This window comes from Genypterus blacodes, unplaced genomic scaffold (genome assembly GCF_046128005.1).
Source record: "Genypterus blacodes isolate CSIRO-AG114 ecotype Tasmania unplaced genomic scaffold, CSIRO-AGI_Gbla_v1 ptg000017l_1, whole genome shotgun sequence".
Lineage (NCBI taxonomy): Eukaryota > Metazoa > Chordata > Actinopteri > Ophidiiformes > Ophidiidae > Genypterus > Genypterus blacodes.
This window is the reverse complement of record NW_027466831.1, coordinates 5913552-5933938: the sequence shown is the minus strand read 5'-3', so window position 1 is coordinate 5933938 and position 20387 is coordinate 5913552. Positions and strand designations below refer to the sequence as shown.

The 20387-nt window shown below is 44.4% G+C and overlaps 2 protein-coding genes across 6 annotated transcripts in view; both read right to left on the bottom strand.

The window, feature by feature from the left end:
• LOC142990981 (semaphorin-3F-like) overlaps window positions 1-13096 on the bottom strand; it is a 108430-nt gene extending 95334 nt beyond the window's left edge. For 3 of the 5 annotated variants that reach the window (XM_076140890.1, XM_076140897.1, XM_076140895.1), the window contains exons 1-2: window positions 12135-13096; window positions 11948-12050 (exon numbers count right to left, since the gene is read on the bottom strand). The gene's annotated coding sequence lies outside the window, so the exon portion shown is untranslated. Of the gene's footprint in view, window positions 1-1147; window positions 1192-11947; window positions 12060-12134 lie in introns of those variants that run through there. The other 2 variants (XM_076140891.1, XM_076140892.1) reach the window with 2 other exon arrangements.
• A 71-nt stretch (window positions 13097-13167) lies between these two features.
• Window positions 13168-18610, bottom strand: LOC142990982 (ADP-ribosylation factor-like protein 8B). The gene is made up of 7 exons (XM_076140898.1): window positions 18410-18610; window positions 16961-17041; window positions 16681-16754; window positions 16508-16601; window positions 16105-16172; window positions 15177-15247; window positions 13168-15064 (listed from the first exon to the last, which is right to left on the bottom strand). Exons 1-7 carry the CDS (start codon window positions 18530-18532, stop codon window positions 15015-15017), a joined length of 561 nt encoding a protein of 186 aa, XP_075997013.1. The 5' UTR covers window positions 18533-18610; the 3' UTR covers window positions 13168-15014.
• Window positions 18611-20387: the final 1777 nt, after the last annotated feature.

Genomic DNA, 20387 nt, shown 5'->3' with positions numbered 1-20387 from the left:
GACTATACTGCTGTTAGTTTAGCCTCTCGCTGTGTATCTGTGTCGGCTGTGGCAGGAATAGAGAACCAGGAGCCCTGGGGACAGTCAGGCCGCCATCCCCACCAAAGGAACAGGTGGCTATTCCTGTAACCAGGCCTTAACTTAATACCAGGGCTCCTAGTGAGCATGGTGTTAACACTTTTACAGCTCCCCTGGGCAATATAAGCTCCATGCAGGGCCTGTGTAAAAGCCTGTGGTGACAGGTCACCTTGGCAGAAGGTGGCACTGTCTGCCAGGGTGCTGTGCCAGGTCACACGGGTCAGACCTGTGGACAGACACTCAAGATGCTGCCGGAGAGAAACACAAACAGGTGGTGTGGGTGCACCGATGACTCCTTATACAATTTGCTAGGCGACAAAATAACAAGACAGAAATGACTTTGGTCAGCCGGCCTGGTAAAGAGAGACACCGAAACTTTTCATGTACCCGTCAGGAATCATTTACTACAGTGTTCTATATTTGGTAAATGATACTTGAAATGTTGTGTGGGACTTCCTGAACAGCAGTGAGATCTTAAATGCTTCTTAGTGGTAATACAATCTTCTAAATAAAGACAAAGACTTACATTTGTATATGTGGGACTACAGTAACTACTATAATACCCTATGGGAATCATATATCAGATTTGTTCAGAAAAGTTGGAGAATTAACTTTGATTCTGCTCTTTTAGGGCAAAAACTACAGACACGCGTACCAGTTTGTTTATCCACACTAACTACTGCATATAGAGGTTTAAACTGCCAAATGAATGCAGAGAGCTTCAAGCACTGACACATGAAAGAGCCCCAGGTGCACACTTTGATCCTCTCACAGCCCCATAAAGCAAAGACTCTCGTAAACTTCTCTTGTCTCAAGCCCGTGGATAATGTCCAACTGTCCAAATGTGGCTTAAGACATGATAACACATGATAACGCAATGAAATAGACATTAAAATGAATATGTGATATTTCTGGAGCAAGGTATTTGCAGTTGCTCTGACATGCTGAGGCTGATTAATACTTCCCTGATAGGACTGGATGTTCTGTAACAGTGATTCCTCTCCTGTTTGGCTCATATTCCATTTAAACAAACAATAATCAATCAAAATAATCACAAAAAGCTGCTCACCTTCATCTGGGAAACACCTGCAGCACCTCCAGAGCCTGATTGATCTAAAAGAAGGAGGTAAAATACACGGATATCCTTTCAGGTGCTTTCATCTCCTCTTCATATTATCCAAAAATAACCTTGTCCTCATGTGAAAGATGTCCTCATCACTGTGATGCTCGTTCCAAATGAGACATCAAAAGACATCACAGACTTACAACAAGTCCTGCCTGCAAAGTTTATCCAGCAACCTGTTAGCTCATCAGGGCTTTTGCGAGATAAAGCCTTCCTTGATTTATACAGCGACTTTACAGGGAGGCTAGAATTTCACAAGAGAATAATAGAGCATCTTGGATAAGGCAACAGGTTAGGAAACTCTCCTGCAGTGATATATGTTGGCTGTCACCTGAAATTAGCAGTAACATTGTCCCGGCTGGATTCTATAGGCTGGCTTGGATTAGTATGTTAAGTGCTTCATTTGTTAAATGGAGATCATTCAGCAAAGTTTAATCAGAGACAGATACTCTGGTCCCCTATAACAACAACAAGGAGGAGGAGGATCAGCATGTGGAAGATTCAAGAGCTATAAATAAAACAGCATGTATATTCCTGTGTGTACCCATTTAAAATTTGGTTTTGGATGCAGAAGCAATGTATCCAATGCAATGTGATTCAATTATATATAGAAAAAGACAACTTAGTTTGACCTTAGTGTCGTGCTAGTAGTTTTGTTGAGGGGTTTATGTTTAACTTTAAAGTCAGTTTGAAGTCTGGTTTTGTTGCATTGGAAGAATATGAACATCAAACAATCTTATTCTCCTCCTGTAAAAGTCCTCAAGTATCTCTTTAAGTAGAACAAAATTATATCGCGACAAACAAGCTCTTGATTGTGTTCCTCCAGCCTGTGCTCCCTTTACTCTCTCACTTGCCCGTCCCACATCTCTACAGTAAATCGGATCATAAAGGAAACCGGCCTATATTCAGGTCTTGATTTCCCAGATCTAATAAGCCGTACAGTCCCGCTCACCCAGGGGCGACACTGACACGGCAGCGTAATGGAGAAGTGGCCGGTCTATCAAGATTACGAGCGTTATCGACCCACCTGAGAGTGACATCGCACATCAAAGGAGTGTATTGCTCTTTCATAAGTTTAACAAATGTGAATTGTGTCCAAACAGATTCTGTGTCGTCCAGCACAAAAGCGGAGATGCACAGTACAATTCCAGGGAAGGAACTGGCACAATGCAGCTGTTGAGGAGGTTATACAAGCTGCGGGCTCACGGCCAAGCTCTCCACATCTGTTCCTACCTGTTGTCATATTTATAATCTGAAGGTCTTGGGCACAAGGCAACAATACGAAAATACGAGTTCTCTTATTCCCTCCTTTTCTTTACATACCCCCTCCCCTTATAGAGGACATGCCGTCCTATAGGTGCCTTGTATGGAGCGTTTCTCTGTACGTTTTGCAGGAACTCGATCATTCCCTCCCACAGGAGCCTTTCTGCTCACTCCTCCCAAAGATCCCTGGGCCTGACTCCAGAGGCGGAGGGCATAAATCTCTCCCCTTAAGAGATTACACACTATTAAAGGCATATGATCCACGCTGGATGGAAAGCAGAACTGTAGGGGGGAGGGGAGGCCGACAGGCGGGTGGGCTGGGCTACAGAAAAGCCTCCATCTAGCCTGGAATGACTCCGGCTTGACACACTGGCCTCATTTTCGGTCCGCAGTCTCAGACCTGCAGGGTTGTTTATTAACGGAGGTGAACCTGTGTATTTGATTGCCAATGGTCAAAACTCATTCTGATGTTGTATATAAAGTTTAAGGGAAGGGTCAGAGTGCATTTATGAATGCATGAACTAATGAAATGGACCATTGACACACCTAGTAAAACAAGACTGAGCAAGGAAAAAGGTATAATCCATCTGTGCTCTCTGTACACCGTACGTCAAGTTACATAAACGACTGATTGATAACACACTGAAGGCTCGCCAGCTTTGAAAAGTCCATTATTAATAAACCTGAACCACGACAGGAATCAACAGAATAGTTGGATGGGAAGTAACTACGCAGCTGTATTTCTTTGCAAGTGCTCACAACGCTCGTGCAACATGCAGTCATTTACATGTTCATCACTGAGCCAACATCTGGATGAGAAGTGCTGAGTGGCCCTAACGAGTCCCCCATGTCTCCGTTTGGAGTGTCACAATCAGCATTAATGCAATCCACTGACAAGGCTGGGCTACTGTCCCCAAGTGGATGGGAGAGATTTGTGCCTTTTTTTATCGTAAAGTGGGGAGAATAAAGAACCAAATGTAAATCCATGGCTGATCTGTAGCTCTAGCATATAAACAACACTGAGAACAGATGAATTCAGTTCATTTGTGGATTTGTGTCTTGATGGCGTTCCAACCTCTGACACACCCTAAAACCCACGCAGAGACCATGGGAGCAGAGTGCAATACGAGTCGGACGGCATCGACGTAACCTCCATAAAAAAAAAGCAAATCCGAAAAGCAAACACATGGCGTGTGTTTGTGGTTACTAAACACACATCAACAGTGTGTGAAAAGCTCCCTCTCCGACAGTCAGACAAAAGCTGCACTGTTTAAAACAAAACATCAGAATGTTCTAGAGGCCCCAGATTTCACTTGGCTTCACCCCAAACTTGCCAATGCCTCATCAAAGTGGGAATACGGAAGGAACTCTGCTGCGGTTTAATGGCAAGATCCAACACGGCCTCGGCCTCTCGGAGGATGTTTGAAAATGTGCCATTGTATTTTCATCTGGGGTTAACAGCAGATAGAAAAAATATATCAGCAGTGCTATAAAAATGTTGAAAAATCCCGTCTTGAGCATGTGTTAAGCGTGTTAAGATAAACAGCTTGGAGGCAAAGTGACGGCATAAGCAGCGGCGTTTATCGAGGCCTATCTCCGGCTAAAATAAGCACATCCACGCCTCATGAGGAGTAACACCACCTGGCAACGGAGTGACTCCAACAACAAGCTGCCTAACAACCAAGGGTGGAGCTGATGGATCAAGACGACTTCGCTAATGGAGCTGTCCTCGGTTTTGGGCGGGAGGCCGGCGTCAGGCCAAGGTCTCCGGGTGGCAGCGTGTCAGATGGAGGGAGCGGGTGGGGGAGGGGAGGTGGCTGGACCAAACGCCTGGGAACCTTGCTCACAGAGGATGACAGCTCTATAAGTCAGACCCTGATAAAGCAGTCAAGAGTGACAATCTCTGGGCTCCAGCCAACGCAGCGTCCGTCCTGCTCAGATAAACTCGGACAGGCCATCCATCAGGCCGGAGACGGAGCGCTGAACCCGTGAGCTCCCACCTCAATAGAAAGTCCTCAATGACTCGCCGCTGCTGGAATGCGCGGAGCCTCTCACTCTGGAGAGGCGGCGGGCGGGAGGAACAAAGATGGCTGTGAACCCTCTCAGGAGGAATCGCGGACAGAGATCAGTGGGAGTGTGTGAAGAGAGGCCCCCGTCAAGAGGAAGAGGTGCCACGTCCGCGGGGCTAACAGCGTGGAGAAGCGCCTGACAAAGGCTGGAGATAGGACTTCTCTGGAGCTGAGAGGACCACCGAGGCTGAGGAGAGTGGGCGCAGCACTAGAGAGCCACCGTGCCACGACGAGAAAGCAATAAGCCATGGAGAACTACAAACGTCACACGTAACATTCCACCTGTCAAGGCAGACAAAGCCGGCGTCGCTCGGAAATGAAAGAAAACGCCATCTCGAATTCCCTTTTTAGAGGAGAGGCAAGAAAACTGAAAATTTCACGTCTTTCAGGTCATTTTATGTCAAAATGAGGTCACTGACATTGTTTCTCTGTGAGCTGGAGCTTTCTGCTGTTCAATCAGAGCTTTAAAGTGCAAAGATATAAGTTAGATTACATGTATCCTCCCGATTCCAAATTAGAAGTGTGTTTTGCTCTTAACTTGTAAAATGTATTTTCTTCAGTGACTTTTTTTCCTTGAAATGCTTTTTTTATTTTCAGAAAATCTTGACTTTTGAGTGAAGATGGTTGGGATATCACTTTAAAGTAAAAAGCTGCAGGGGGAGTTGCATGGAGAAATATCACTCCTAAAATGAGAAATAGCCAAGAATCTTGTGAATAAACAACACAAAAAATAAAGTGATTCTTCACAGCAAACATCTCCACTTCATCGGCTCTTCTGTAGGGGCAAACTGCTCCCTCTGTGCCGCTTTTACCCACACAGCTTTGGGATCGTGGTCCAAAGCCAGGAACTTGTCTGGGTGTCTTTCCAAAGAAAATACAAGCAATTTCACAAGAACAAACAACAATTTCCTTCTCCTGTTTGAGTGGCACGTGATGGGAATAGATGAGGAGGAGGAGGAGGAGGCTCCCGTCTCCCGTCGGCTGGGACAAAGCGAAAGACTGTTTGGATTCAGTTGGAAACCATTAAATTATTAACATTTTCCAAGCTTGAAATTCGTTTGAATGTACGACATGCTGCATATTCACATATTATTAAATACCAAATATGAATCGGTGGTTTTCTTTTGGGAGCCAGGGCATTGGAAGAAATACTTAAATCCCTTACTTCCATCCTTTAATCCAACATTCCTGCATTGAAATTTGTTGCCTTAAGGACAATACAGTTAAGAATCAAACGGAAAAGTTGTTTTGGCAAAATGGAAAGTACTCAAACCGCCGTAAAAGGACACGCATGATACAGATTTGCATTGTTGTGTTGAATTAAATAGGCAAAAGCTACATCACTGTGCATACTGAGCGAAAACAACGTGTTCTACTGTAGGTGCTATCTCTGCTGGAAAGCTCACTGCTGTTCTGATAAGCTGGAAGCTGTTGGCCAAACACACACACACACACACTCACACACGTTTCCTTCCTGCACTGCGTATTCTCCTGCTTGTTGTGGCGTTCAGGCGTTCACCAAACTCGGTATCCTGCTGTCTGACAGGCTAAAGATTATATAATTCCCATTCGCTGCATACCAGTTGGTTTCTCGGTCTGGATACATTTGATTTGTAACTTTGACACTAATTCTCTCTGATGTATGACTCGATAGAAATAAGTGATAACAGCAAAAAGCATAATTTGTCCTCTTTAAGTGTTCAGTTCCTTCCAATATACGAGTTCACGACTTGCCTCATTGTTAAGAGAGTCTGGTTCATGTTTATGATCAGATACGAAGGTTTGGGTTGGACAGTATGCGGCTGTTTGTCACTAGTATCTGCTGTGTGTGTTTGAAATAATGTTATTATACAAATTTGACCTCATTATTGACATATAACAGTATGAGGAGGGGCTGTACTGGGGCTGGGTTTGACTTTACAGTTATAACCTCGCCTTCCTAGGACTCCAGGTTATTGTTTACCTCTGAGCCCATGGGACGAGTCACCTTCAGGCGCTGGGACACGTCGCCGTCCTACACCACAAATAGCAACGTGTCCTCATTTTAAAGACAAATGCTAAAACCAAGGAAAGCCCATCCAATTCCAGTCCAGCTTCACCCGACTTTCTTTCTCAAAGGCGCGCACACACGCACACACACACACACACACACACACACACACACACACACACACACACACACACACACACACACACACACACACACACACACACACACACACACACACACACACACATACACACCTCAAATGTGGATGTATGAGCACTGTTTTATAGCAACCTCTAATCATGCTCTTGGAAAACACACACTGGCAGCAGAATGAGTGTGAAGGACACGTTAAATATGTCAAAGAATGCAATTCCCGCTGTGATTGCGCCGCTTCATCTCCTGTCCTGTGTATCCGAACAATTTTCCCTCGTCAGATCTTGTTCAAACACCTCTTTAATTACATCGAGGCGCATCGTGCCGCTTGAACAGGCGATGCCGCGCACAAAAACATGGCAACAGTATTAATGACTGGAAAGTTTGCTTTGGAAACGTCTCAACGACAACACACTGGAGCACAGACGCCACTTGGAAACCGCTGGTTATTGAAATTAAAATGGACAATCCATTAAACACACACACACACATAAAGAACAGTATGGAAACCCTGAATGTGTTATAGGAAGGAAAGAAGAACGTCATAGTGAAACTTAATATCTAACATGTATTAGTAAGGCTGGACTGTCATACAGCACATTTCTGTTTCTCTCTGCTCCTAGCTGTAACGTGTGTATGTTCGGGCAGGTGGTTAGGAGTTGCCAAAGTGCAATTTCTCCCTTTCCTGTGGCTGAGGTAGCTTGTTCTACAGCTGTTTCCCATCAGCAAACTTAGGCCTTCAAGCACTTCATAATGGAGCGTAAACCCACAGGGAGAATTGCTGCCCGTACTGTACAAGGAGAGTAAATAATGTTGCTCCAGAAACGGACCTCAGGCTATTTTCCTCAAGCTTTAGAGAAGCAACGGGACAAAACATGCTAATGCAGTTGAGAAGATCATCTAAGAGCACGATACCAACGGAGGAAGAGCAGCAGATCAACCACCTGTCCCTCAAAAGGACATCGCAAATCATTTGGTTCGGAGCCGTACGAACTCTGCACATGTAGCACGCAGTAAAGACGTATAAGCGAGCGGCGGAGGGAGTCCTGGCAGGAGATCAGACCCTGGCATGAGCTTTTGTTCAGTCTGATTGGCCTTATGTTGGCCGCCAATGCCGTCTACCTGAAGAGGAAACATTCTGCTGATATCAAAGGGAGCTAACCTGGCCTCAGTCCAGCTGTCACCTGGTTTCCCAGTTCACGGAGACCAAGGGAACATCTGTCCCAGTGTCTCATCAAGGCCCTCCTCAGATGAAAGGGGAAGGAGTTAGTGCAGCTAATCACTTAGAGGAGAGAGCAACACTGGAATCCAAATCAAGTTGTGCAAGTAGAAGTCCAAAATGAAAACTCAACAGGTTTCAGATGCAGGCTGGGAAACGCATCAAAGAAAGATGTGAAGGTTTGGAACATGGCCTTGAATCTACAATTGTGAGTTTGGAATGAAATAATGGGGGTGTAAAGACGCATCGATCTGAAACACAAAGCCACAAGATTCAGATTCAGATTCAGATAATCAGATTCGCTCGTCGTGGTGGAAATGAAAGTTATCAAGGATTACAATGGAAACAAGTGTGACTTTAATTTGATAAATACGCTGAGATGGATTTAGATTTTACTGTCAAGTGAGCTGGGAAGAATTCTAATGCGAATTGTTCCCTAAATGATCGTAATGGAAGATTTTTCTAGAACGTTTTGCGATATCCTAAACCGCTCTGTGGTGCTGAGGTAAAAACAACGCTGGAACAAAGAGGAGTGAAACGAAGCATATTTCTCTTTCACCTCTGGCAGGAAATGAAATGGGAGCAAATCAACTCTAATGGAGACATAAAAATGGAGCCGACATAGATTTGAACATGAAACACCTCACTTAAGAGATATAAACAGAATATAAATCCTCTTTTCTTCAGGCTTTGGCTCTTGCTACTCTGTTTGCTCTACATTATTTGGCTCCTATTGTTAATCTCCCCCCGACTCTCGCCTCCTCTCCTCTCCCCCTCCTCCCCTAACATTCCAGCCTGCAGTGCACCGTTTGTCCTGTCAGCCACTATTCACAGCCGGGGCCATTGTCAAAACCTGAAGGATAAAGGAGTCGCTCGGCCCTCGCCAAGCCTCCCGAAGGCGCGCTCGCACCTGATGCTGCACGCAGACAAAGAGCGGCGGATTCCTCCAGCCTGCGGCGCGGCGGCGAGGACGTCCTTTGTAGGGCTTTGGATAACAATTTATCAGAAAAGACACATTTTAGTGACATGTTTTTTCTTCTCGTGCAGTTTAAAAGACCTCCCAGGGTCCAGCGTGGGTTAATGAACGCTGCAGTCTAATTACACACCGTCTGAAATGTGAAGATATTGTTTTAACACGATGATTTTAAGATGATTGACTGTTGGTTTTTTTTTCCCCATCCAAAGAAAATAACAAAGCCCCATCTGCAGTAGATTATAGTCTTTTGTCTTAATTGTCTTGTTTTTGTGGGCACAGCTGAGATGAAATATGTGAAAGGACTGAACGATGGACAAATTAATTAAATCCGAGAGTGAGACAAATGTTTTCACATCGTTTTGTCCATTATGGTTACAAGTCTCGTTACCGTGAAATAAGTGACGCAAACACAAATAAATTGAACCTGAAATGAGGAATAATATAATATGTCAGGATGTTGAAACGAGACACAATGAGGCAAATTACTGCACTGAAAATTGGACTTAATTCAAGATTGTTCTTCTACACTTAATGGTCATGAGATCTTTTTCTACAAATAAACTAAAAAACAAGTAAAAATGTATCTTTTGAGCATCTTTCACTTGAATTTCTGACGTTTCATTGCTTGTATCAGTTACTTCAGTTTAAACGTCCCTTTCCTTTACACAACTAGCAGATGTTTGCACTTGATATAAAAGAGATTACATAAGTAGCTGGGTTGTTTTTGCAGAGCACCGTGAAGAGACCAAACCTGAATGTGGGGATGACCTCAGGCACTTTGGAGCACAGAATGAGAGCAACTTGTCAGATTTTCCCTTTTGTTTTCAGTGACGCCTTGACGTCTCTAAACATTTGCAATCCCCTCCTGTTGTTGTTTCTGATTTCCCATAACTTATTCTTTCTTACGAAGAGCTTTTGCAGGAACATTTGTGTTTGCCGTGGGATGAGATAGCAGGTCACCTCGGGGGAATACGGATCATATCAAACCTGCTCCGACTTGCGTGAACTTAGGTGTGACTGTTGGCCCGTTTCTTCTCCGCCTCCTTTTTAAAATAGCAGCATTAAGAAATCAGAGGTGTGATTTCCGACATCAAGGCGCGTGTTCATGTCTCTTATTGAACTTTATGCTAAAAATGTGCAGTGTAGCATCAAAAAACCGGCCAAACCATAGCAAACAAAGTGGATAAGTTGAGTTTCCAGCACGTTTACATTGCTATTCTCCCTGCATACCATGTATACACTCCCTACATCAACTTTTCATTAAATATACATAAATCCAACATGGTTTAATAAAGTGGACTACAGTGAATCTGCCTTGAAACGCATGCTGATAAATACTCAATCTAAATGTAAATATGAGGTACATTGGAAGAGAAAAAAAAAAAATCAAAAAGCAGGAAAAAATGCATTAGCTTCACTATTTGATCAGAGCCCCAGGAGCTGAAGTTCTGATTTTTAATGGAATCTGAGGAGGGGAGGTGAGAGGAGGGAGGCGCTCACAGGGGAAGCAGCTATCTGGGAGATTACTCACTGAGTGGAAATGGAATTATTGCATTTGGACGTCTCAGCAGCTTTTCACCACTTCCCGTATCGCCGATGCAAAGAAAGTTGTCGTGTACCTGAAATAAAATTTAAAACATAAACTTCCTCTTTCACTGCTCAAACTGTGGTTTCATCGCTCGCAACCCCTGAAGCTAAATGAACGCGGATTTCGGTGAAAATCATAACTTTTTGACTGAAGTCACGAGTTTAAACTAAAGGTAAAACAAAGAGGACGGCCCTTATCAGAGCACATACCTCTTCCAAGGCCAAATAACTTGTTTAGCAGTATTGAATTGCTTTTTTTGTCATAAGAAAAAGTGGTTGTTGTTTTGTTTTGTTTTATTAACAAGGATCTGGTCCAAGTTGCACATATTTCCAATCTATCACACAACAAACCTGCCTGATGTTCTTCCACGTGTGCTTCCAAAAACAACAGATGCAGGTGAGAACAATGGAGGAGGAGAGATCGAACATGACGGCGATGGCTCTACCTGGCGTATCTGTGCGAGTCAGGGACGACAAACGGCCGGCGTGAACCAGCGGAGGTGAGGAATGCATTTTGCCCTTGGAGCCTAATTAAGCCGAGCTCTCGCAGGGCGCCTGAGCGTGTAACCATCTGTCTTTTATAGGGTGTGTAGTAGCGTAAAGGATGGTGATATGTGCCCGTGCAGCTCTGTATTAATCATGTGACATTCCACACGTAGTGATTAGTGCCAAATTATGGTCCAGGCAGGGATGTGGATGAGGTGTTCGCAGACGTCTGTCAGTGGTCCTGGTCCGAGCCCTCTAATCCCGGAGCTATAATTTAAAAAGCTTACAACAATATATTTACCTCTCATAAACCAGAGCCTGTGAGATCATACAGAGCACACATGACCCCACGGTCAAATCAGCCCCAAAGACAGTCGTGTTCTGATGTCACCTCTGCACAAAGCACTCAGCAGAGGCCAATAAGCAACCGTGCTGCCGGGTCTGAGTGAGGTCACGCCTTACAGATGAGCGGCTGTTTGGAGGGCTGCCCAGTCAAACAGGAGGTCAACTTCTCTCTATATAATTGAGCATAATCACTCGAAATGCAGGCAATCTTAGTGTTGGTTATGTCTTACTTTCAGGCTGCACATATGGAAGGACAAATTATGTTAGAGGCAGCGACTGTGCACCTGAACCTGTATTTACCCTGAGTATAACCTGAATATTACCCACTTTGAAACACGGACGTGGAGCTGAACTGCAACCTAAAAGTGTAAATGCTTAAGTGATATTGCAGGCCTGTTAACAAGAGCGCAGGATATGTATATGTTTGTAATGACAAAGCGAGAGAGGGAGAAAGAGAGAGGGAGAGCAAGAGAGAGAGAGAGCAGAACATTATTCCAACCTGTTTCCAATACAAATCAGTACTTGTTTGTGAAGATTTTTCTGTTTTGGCCAAGAATCATCCCTGTTACCTTTGCCAGGGAGGTCATGTGTGCAACTGTGTCTGCTTGTGTCATGTTTGCAGGATTACTCACAAGATTCCAAGATAGCTTTGACAAACCTTAGTGGAGGGGTGGGCGTGGCTCCGGGTCAGGAGCAGATCCATGCAGTGGGGAAACGCTGCTGTTTATGATGAAGGGCTGATGTGCCAGCGCTCGTCCTCTCTGTTCATTATAAAAAAAAACACATTATTAGACCACTTCTAAGCTTACTCAGCCTTGGTGGAGGTATCTACTCTACTGACTGACCTTGTCCTTATTAAAGACATCCATAAGGGTCTTCTGCAGGAGTCAGGGGAGCGCTAACAGTATGTTGAAGTGATGAAGACTCTACGAGCGACGAGGGGCTGAATGCTGTCTAAGGGAATATTGCATAATTGTAATCTAGGTGATGAAGGACCATTTAAAGGAGAGGACAGGTCTGAGTGGTGCAGAAGTGTAAACAGTGCTTGTGTCAAACATGCCACATTACATAATGAGCACGTTGGTAGGTGAGTGTGTATTAAAGCTGCGTGGCACCTTCAGGTCGTCTCCCTGACCTCCGCTTTACATAAACCCAGGTGGGAGCCCAGTAACCACTTCTTAATCCCCTGTGGTCACTTTGCAATGCATAAACCACACACACACACACACTCACAACTTCCCCACGTGGACACACACATACAACAGGCTCCTCGGACCCGCTGGATTCATCGGATAACACCTCCGTCTGTCCGCACGTCCAAGCGACCTCACTGGCGTCGACCTAATGCCAGCAGTTGTTCATTAAAAGTTGTGTTTAAGAAATGAGATTTACCAAAGTGTCGGTGCTCTCTGCAGGCTCACTGCAGGGCCAGCTGTGAGAGCACGGCTCCTTTTATTGCCCTCTTGGTTGCAAACACACTCTCTGTGCTTAGAACTGTTGAAGGAAGGTGTTAATCATCTATTCTGGGATGTTTAAGAAACAATAAAGGCTTAATGGAAATTACAGATCTGAATCTATCCACTAAGGAAGCACAACTTCAGTTTGAGAGGCAAATTATGAGCACAGGGTGAATTGTGGGTGTGCCTGGCTGAGCCGTCTGGTTTGGGAGTCGTTGTGGATGAGGGGATTGTAAATGTCAAGTTTAAAGTGAGAGAGGAAGAGAACTTCACCTAAAAACTTCACCAGAGTTCCACGTGGACACGTCGCACCTGTGCCGTGATTATCCCACAGTGCTCTGCTCCCACCTAGTGGACAAAGGCCAAAACAACACTTTTGCAACAACACTACTCCAAGGAATTTCATGTCAAAGACGGGAACTCCTGAAAAATAAAAACTAATTTATTCGCAATCACAGGGAAAGAATGCATGACATCTACAAGAGCATCTGTTGGAATAAAAATGCCAACTTCTTATTTACAAAGTCTGCAATTGAATGTGAATAAGTTCAGCACATGCACATACAAATTGCAAATAGGCTATATTATTATTACACAGGTAACAAAGCTTTACCCAATTACCCACACAGTCACCCCATTTATTTGATTTATTCCTTTTACAGCCCCGCACTGCTGCCGTGGTCCCAACAATCAACACTTACGAAATCACTGACAGACACAGAGCAATATGTGAAATACCGGAGGGCCTGTGATGGATCCGTCCACAACAATACAGAGAAGATGTAGATGTTAAAGCCCTGTGTGTATGTAGCAACGCAGCTTATTCACCCTCCCCCCCAATGCCATGAGACAAACTCGGGTTACACCGATCGAGTTGCACTGACCAAGCGAAGGAGCGGAGTTAAATAAATATCGGAACCAATGCGAGCGATCTAGGAAAAGTCGCCGTCTTCTTAAACGACGACAAACACCCCTATTATTATTTTGAAAGGATACCGCTTCCTCTCTTTGACTGCTAAGGCGTGGAGGGCGTGGCTACCAAAGCATCGACTTGAGTTCTAGTCGGTGAGGTTCGATCCTGAAGGGACACCGTCCTTCCGACACCCGAGCCGAACATAAGAGGGGGTTAACAAAGGGACGCTTGGGCAGCATCCGCACTGTTACACGCCCCCGCAACAACCTGAGAACTGCAAGCAGACGTTATTTCCTACATTTGAAGCAGCGTGTAATAGTCACAGGCTAGAAGTACAACATTCAGATTACCAATTACCCACACAAAATGTAACATTAGCATTTTCCAGAGCGCCACTGCGTCTCCGATCGTCCACTGCTCCGTCCATCATTCCTCGTCGTTCCTTCAGCGCAGCCATCGACGTGTGTTCAATGTGATTACATCGTAGAATTAAGAGATTGTCGAGAGGAAGTGTTTAAGGGATTTGCGCTGCTTGTCAATGAGAGAGTTGGGAGTTGATCGGGGGAAATAACTGGTGGACTAACTCTGAACACTCGCTTGGCAGAAGGCACTTCAGAACTCTGCTGACCGCTCGCAGTCTCGTCTTGACTTTCTATTGAACTTCTTGTACATGTAAACTTCGATTTAAGTCACTTCATAGAACGGCTCCTCCCAAACACTGGCGAATAAAAAGCAGGCTAGGTGGCGAAGCGTCTATTGGAGGGGAAATTCAAGGCATTTGCGCAAAACCAACCAGCACACTTGGCAGAGAACTGTTAAAAAAACAACGACGGCGTGATATATCGTAAACATCAAAATGCTGACAGGCGACATGGAGGACGCGTGATGGCGGCCACATAGGACCTCCGACCAATACACAGCCTGGCGACCGTCACGCCGCTATATTAGATTCTTCATTGAAAAAAACACACAAAACCCAGTTTGAATAAAAAGAAAGAAACTCTCTATGATGTGCACACACACTGATCAGCTCATTAAAGGACGGGCAGTAAGGCGTGATGGCGTTCCACCGTGGAGCGCAGCACTGAAACAGCTTCTTCAGATGGTGTGGCAGGCGTGGCGGCGGTGCTGTACAGAGACTACGCGTGTGTGCGTGTGTGTGTGAGTGTACGTGTGTACGTCTACCGGGTGGTGCAGGTGAGCGAAGACAGAGAGCTGAATTACTTCACAGAGGCAGTGGAAGGGACGACTGTTAAGGACCCATGAACATTAGGGGCTGGGGCCAGAGCTGCAGCTGCTGGCGTTGGCGTAGGAGGAGGAGGAGGAGGAAGAGGAGGGGCTGGGAGCTTTCGCTTTCAGCTCCTCCGTGACTTTGAGTGCTGGATGAGCCACTGCAGCGTGATATCTGTGAGAAAAAGGAGATGTATAATGGCATTTCTCTGAATGTTCAGTAACAAAGAGCTTTGAGGAGCAGGATGTGGTGTATTTGATCATTTAGAACCCGATATGAGCTTTACCTATGTTGTCCTTCTCTTTGCAGGAGACAGAGTAGCAGCAGATCTCTCGGTCCTGAATGGCAGACAGGTTCCTGCAGGAGGAATTAAAGAAAACTTCAAACATAAACATCAACAAAGTGGGATTTCAGTCTGACAAACTTGCACACTGTTAGTTTCATAGCGGGTGAATGGTTCTGGATGGACATTAGATACACTGACAGGGTGTGGCCACTGAATTTGATGGAATGAGGTAAAGAACTAAATTCCACAAAAATCTGTTATTCATAATTGCTTTAAGATACCAATCATATCTCCCAGGGCATCTTCAGTTCATTACTGGGATAAAATACAAGGATATAAATGTGTGAACCTGTTGCAATGATGTCGTCACAAACAGTGGCAATGACAGTGGAAAAATACAACCGTAATGTCTTTGACTGAGCACCAGGGGGAGACAACAGCGGGCGGGTCAGGTGACACAGCAGTTGCTCATGTGTCTGCTGACTGGCCTTGTGTAACACACTGATATGTGTGCATCTGCGTCAGCGAGCCATGCAGCCATCCTGGCACGTAGCGAAGCGTGCAGCCATTTCAAAAACAGGCTACACACTCCGTCCCAGGTGTGACGATGAGAGACAACTGCTTCAACATGGAAACGTCTGGATTGGCAGTTGACGCCAGATGAAACGCTAGATGAAGAGAAGCGCCTTTGTCTCCCCCTGGTGCTCAGTTATAACCATTACTATTGTGACCACTCAACAAGTTGTGGGTGATAGAAAAATGATGCTTACATCTCGTCATCTTTTTGTGCAGCTCATATTGTATCATGTACTTGAGTATTTGCAATATGTGTGTGGAAGCTGTGAGGGTTTTAGATCCTAACTGGTGGCAGAGATGCAATGTGCTGCTGTTTGCATGGGAGTGTCTGCAGAAATGTGCTGTGCCTCACATTTTTTCAATAATCTGCTTCTCATCAAGCGCATTGGGGAGGTCTCGCTTGTTGCCCAGGACTAGAACCTGAAGACAAAGAGGAGAGAGAGAGAGATCAATAATCAAACGTAGCGATGCATCATCAGTTTCAAAGCCTCAACGAAACAACTTATAGGGTTTCTGTCAACCTTCTGCTTAACTACGCACAGATTTCTCTCACTGTTGGGGACAAAGCAAAGTGCCTGCATGTGGCGAGTTACTGAGTTCCTGAGTTACTACAACCCGTCGACTGAGGATATGACTTATTTCAAGGCTGGTGGCTTGTAACTGGAACTGCTGGACCATCAGAAATCAATACCATCAATCAAGATAAGGCTACAGAATCATCAGCTTTAGGCTTGAAGATTTGAGGCGGTCCTTACGGGAATTCCTTGTAGCTGTGGTTTCTCTAATAGGTTGTGCAGTTCATTTGTGGACGCTTCAATCTTTTCTCGATCTGCTGCGTCCACCATGTAACTGCAAAGGGAAAGCAGCATGAATGGGGAGTTCATATCGGTGGAGATCTCTGTGGACGAGACTCGGAACAGAAACTTACACGATGGCGTTGACTCCTCGACAGTAGCGCTCCCACATGCTCCTGAAGCGGGGCTGTCCGCCTATATCCCATATCTGTGGCGAGATGGGAAGAGAACAAAAGAGCCGCTACAGAGACGAGCAAAAGAGAAACCTGCCACAACACTTGTATCCCCAATAAAACTAATTATTGCACCATTACTGCTCCAGGGTGCAGAATTTACCGCTGTGGGCTGGCACAGAGACAAGCAGAATATTGATTTTAGTCAGTAAGTGAAGGCATCCTGAGCCGGTCTGCGTACCTTTATCGTCACGTTGCCTTTAGTAACCTTCCTCATGTTGAAGCCGACTGTGGGGATCATGTCCTCGCTGAACTGGCCCGACTGTAAAACACAAAATATCCAAGAAAAGAGGGTTAGAGAACACAGCAAAGACATAGAAACAACAACAATAAAGTGTTGAAAACCATGTCAGTGTCCTCCAATACCTTGTCCAAGCCTATAGGAACGGCTGTGGATCATTTCTGTGCACAAGGTCAGAATAAAAAAGGTACTAATAGAGTCTATACTGCCAACAAGGCTGAGCAAGTGTGGAGTAGACAAAACGTGTCTGGTTACCTGACACTGGGGAGAGGAACGCCTGTAATAAACATAATATTTGAACATGCCTCCTCCCTTATCGTATTTTGGTCCACAAAATCTGCACCCTTTTCCAGATGTGAACCTTGATAAACACAACAACAAACACACAACCTTCTCTGTGGAGGCAATTAGATTACAAGAGTTGATTTGGTCCCATTTGCCCATTTATGCGATGAATCATATTATGATGACGCCATCTCTTTATCACCGTACATTAGCCTAGTCTATTAATGTCTAATGATAGAATGTTCTGGAAGTTCGAAATGATCAAAGGCACGACACAACACGTCTTATCCCATTGAAATTAACTGACATACACCCTAAATGTTGAGTCATCCTGGTCTACAGTCAGTGGAGACAAAGGAGACACTGCTTTGATAGGTGCTGGACTGTTTTAAACTGTTCAACAATGCTCCATATCTTCGTATATCGTCTTCCTCTGCAGGTATAGGTAATTATGTGTATCTTACAGCTGGACAGACGACATTTCAGGACAGCTATGTTGCCCAACCACTGCGCCAAAACAAAAACAAAACAGTGAAGTCTCATGGTGTGGCCATAACCCATAAATAAAACAGCTTTAAGGAGAGGTTATAACAACAAACGTGTGTCAAATGTTTACAGGAATATGCCCCGTACAACTCAGGAGCAACAGAGGCACATTTCTGATAGGCTGGGGCTCTACAATCTACTGAATCTAGAAGAAAACACCCTTATTTACAGCTGACTTCTCCTAAGCTAGCAGCCGGAGGTAATGGCGGCTCCACAGCAGTCAGCTTCTCTGGGTGTTGACAACACATTGCCGGTGTTGTCATACCAGCAGCGATTACGCGGCACTTGACTACAAAATCCGCTCACATGACCGATTTCTCAAGTCTGCACAGTCACACAAGAACTTCGTCATTCCGTGTTGGGCGAGTCAAACAACAACAAAGTGAGCTCGCTGTCATACTCGGTCGCGATTGTTACATGAATCGTCCCCTTACGTAGTGATGTACCCGAATTACTGGGAGCTGATACCCGACCGAACCAGACACACTCGCAGTCCACTATCTTTCCCAGGTAATAGCCGGGGCCAAGACTTGAGATTCTTGTTTATTAGATACTCACCGCAATAACATTGACGAATGTGGTTTTTCCGGAATACTGGAGTCCCACCAATGTGAGCTCCATCTCCTCTTTCCAGAACAGAGACCTGAACCAGTCCAAAAGCCTGTTTATGAGAGCCAGCATCTTGGATGAGACGGTAGTCGCAGTCGCTGCAGCTGTGGGGTAACGTGATTTGGCTAGTAGCCAACACAGGAAGTGGCTACTTGCTTGGTCATATCATGTGATCTAATGTCACGTTACCGCGGAAGTAAGTCAAAAAATAAAATAAAATAAAATTTGAAGTAGTAGAAGTCATACTAAAAGTAATAATAATAATACCTATAACGCTATTATACAATATGTATTCCCCCCCAAAAAATAAAAATAAAAATAAATAGATACACATATTATATAAGATATTTCCTGCATATCATTCCCTTCTTGTGTGCGCCTATAATATTTACTTTACGAATAAAATTAAAATTAAAATTAAAATTAAAAAATAAAATAAAATAAAATAACTTGGACTCTTGTAGTTCATGAATGTACCACTAAGGGGAAGCAAATGCAAGCCTATTTCAAAGGTTCTCTTTTTAGCTTAGATATTGCAGTTTTATGCTTTTTTTTCTAGAGATGTTACACTTCTGGAATTCCAATAATGGCTTATTGCCGTTTTTAGTCCTTAACACCTGCTTACATGTATATTTCATTTATTGGCATTTATGTAAGAAGGTTTTTACAACTTCTATCTCTCTGTCACACTTATTTGGCACCTTTTTGCCATCTTCCTGAAACCAGATTGTACCAATACAGATTGATCTATTCACACACATGTAAATGCATACATACATACACACTGCAAACTTAAACTAATTGATTGCATGCTCTTGAAGGGCTGCATTCGTTTTGTGTCAACATTATTACCCATTGACAAAGCTGTTGTGTAGTTGTAGATTGATCATGGACAAAATAGGTGATAAACGCTACACCAAATGCTGACAAGCCATATTTTCCCCCAAGTGAATAACCTTTATGAGGCCCTTTGCCAGAGTACATAATATGATATGACACTGTGTTGGTTGACGATGGGGTGAAGCAGCTCCTGTGCTGTTTTTGCGCCAGATGAAGGAGTTTGTTGAGGGTCTTAAACAGGCGCTGCTGTCAGAGATCCTTTGGATTTAATGAGAACACACACCACCAACACAAAGCGGCTGAACTTTGAGAATGGGCTACAATAGGTTGGAGAGTTAATGAAGCAAAGGCCTGATGGAGCTCGCTCTCTGGGGAGATGATCAACAACAGTCAAGCCTTTCCTCTGCTGCAGTGCTGATTGACTTGGCCTCAAATTGTCTGCAGTGCTTCTCCCAGATGTACACTAGCCCACGGGTTGCACTTTGGTCTAAAGCTGACAGTGGAGAACAAAGGAAATTTCAAAGGTTTCCCTCATCCGGCCTTGTCAGCTTGAGTAGTCATGATGATTTCACCACCAAGGTTTCCACAGGGTTTCTCCTCACGGATCTGAGTCCTGACTGAGAACATCACAGGCACCTTGGAGGCAACACACACATTCACAGCGGTGGAGGAAGTTCTCGATCCCTTTACTCATTTAAAATACTAAAAGCATGCTGAGAAATGCTCCACTACACCCATCAATGTTGCTCATCAATAAACAGTGAATGAAAAAGTGTCCCCTTGAAGAAAAAGAACAAGAATATGACAAAATGTAACTATTGTGTTATCAAAAAGTAGTTATTGTAATAGATAGGCCCTGTCAGAGTGTTACATTGATGGATACACATGTATCTGATGTCCCCTCACATCATTTTTGTTATTTAACTAATAAATGTAGAGCTTTGCATTCTGCCTTTTTCTTTTAACACTGTAACAATATGGGACAGCTGAGGGGTTTTACTTTTTATTCATATTAATTTGTAAGCTCTTTGAAGAATCCTATGAATTTCTTTGGGTTTCTACTTGCAGACCTACAATCAGTGCTCCC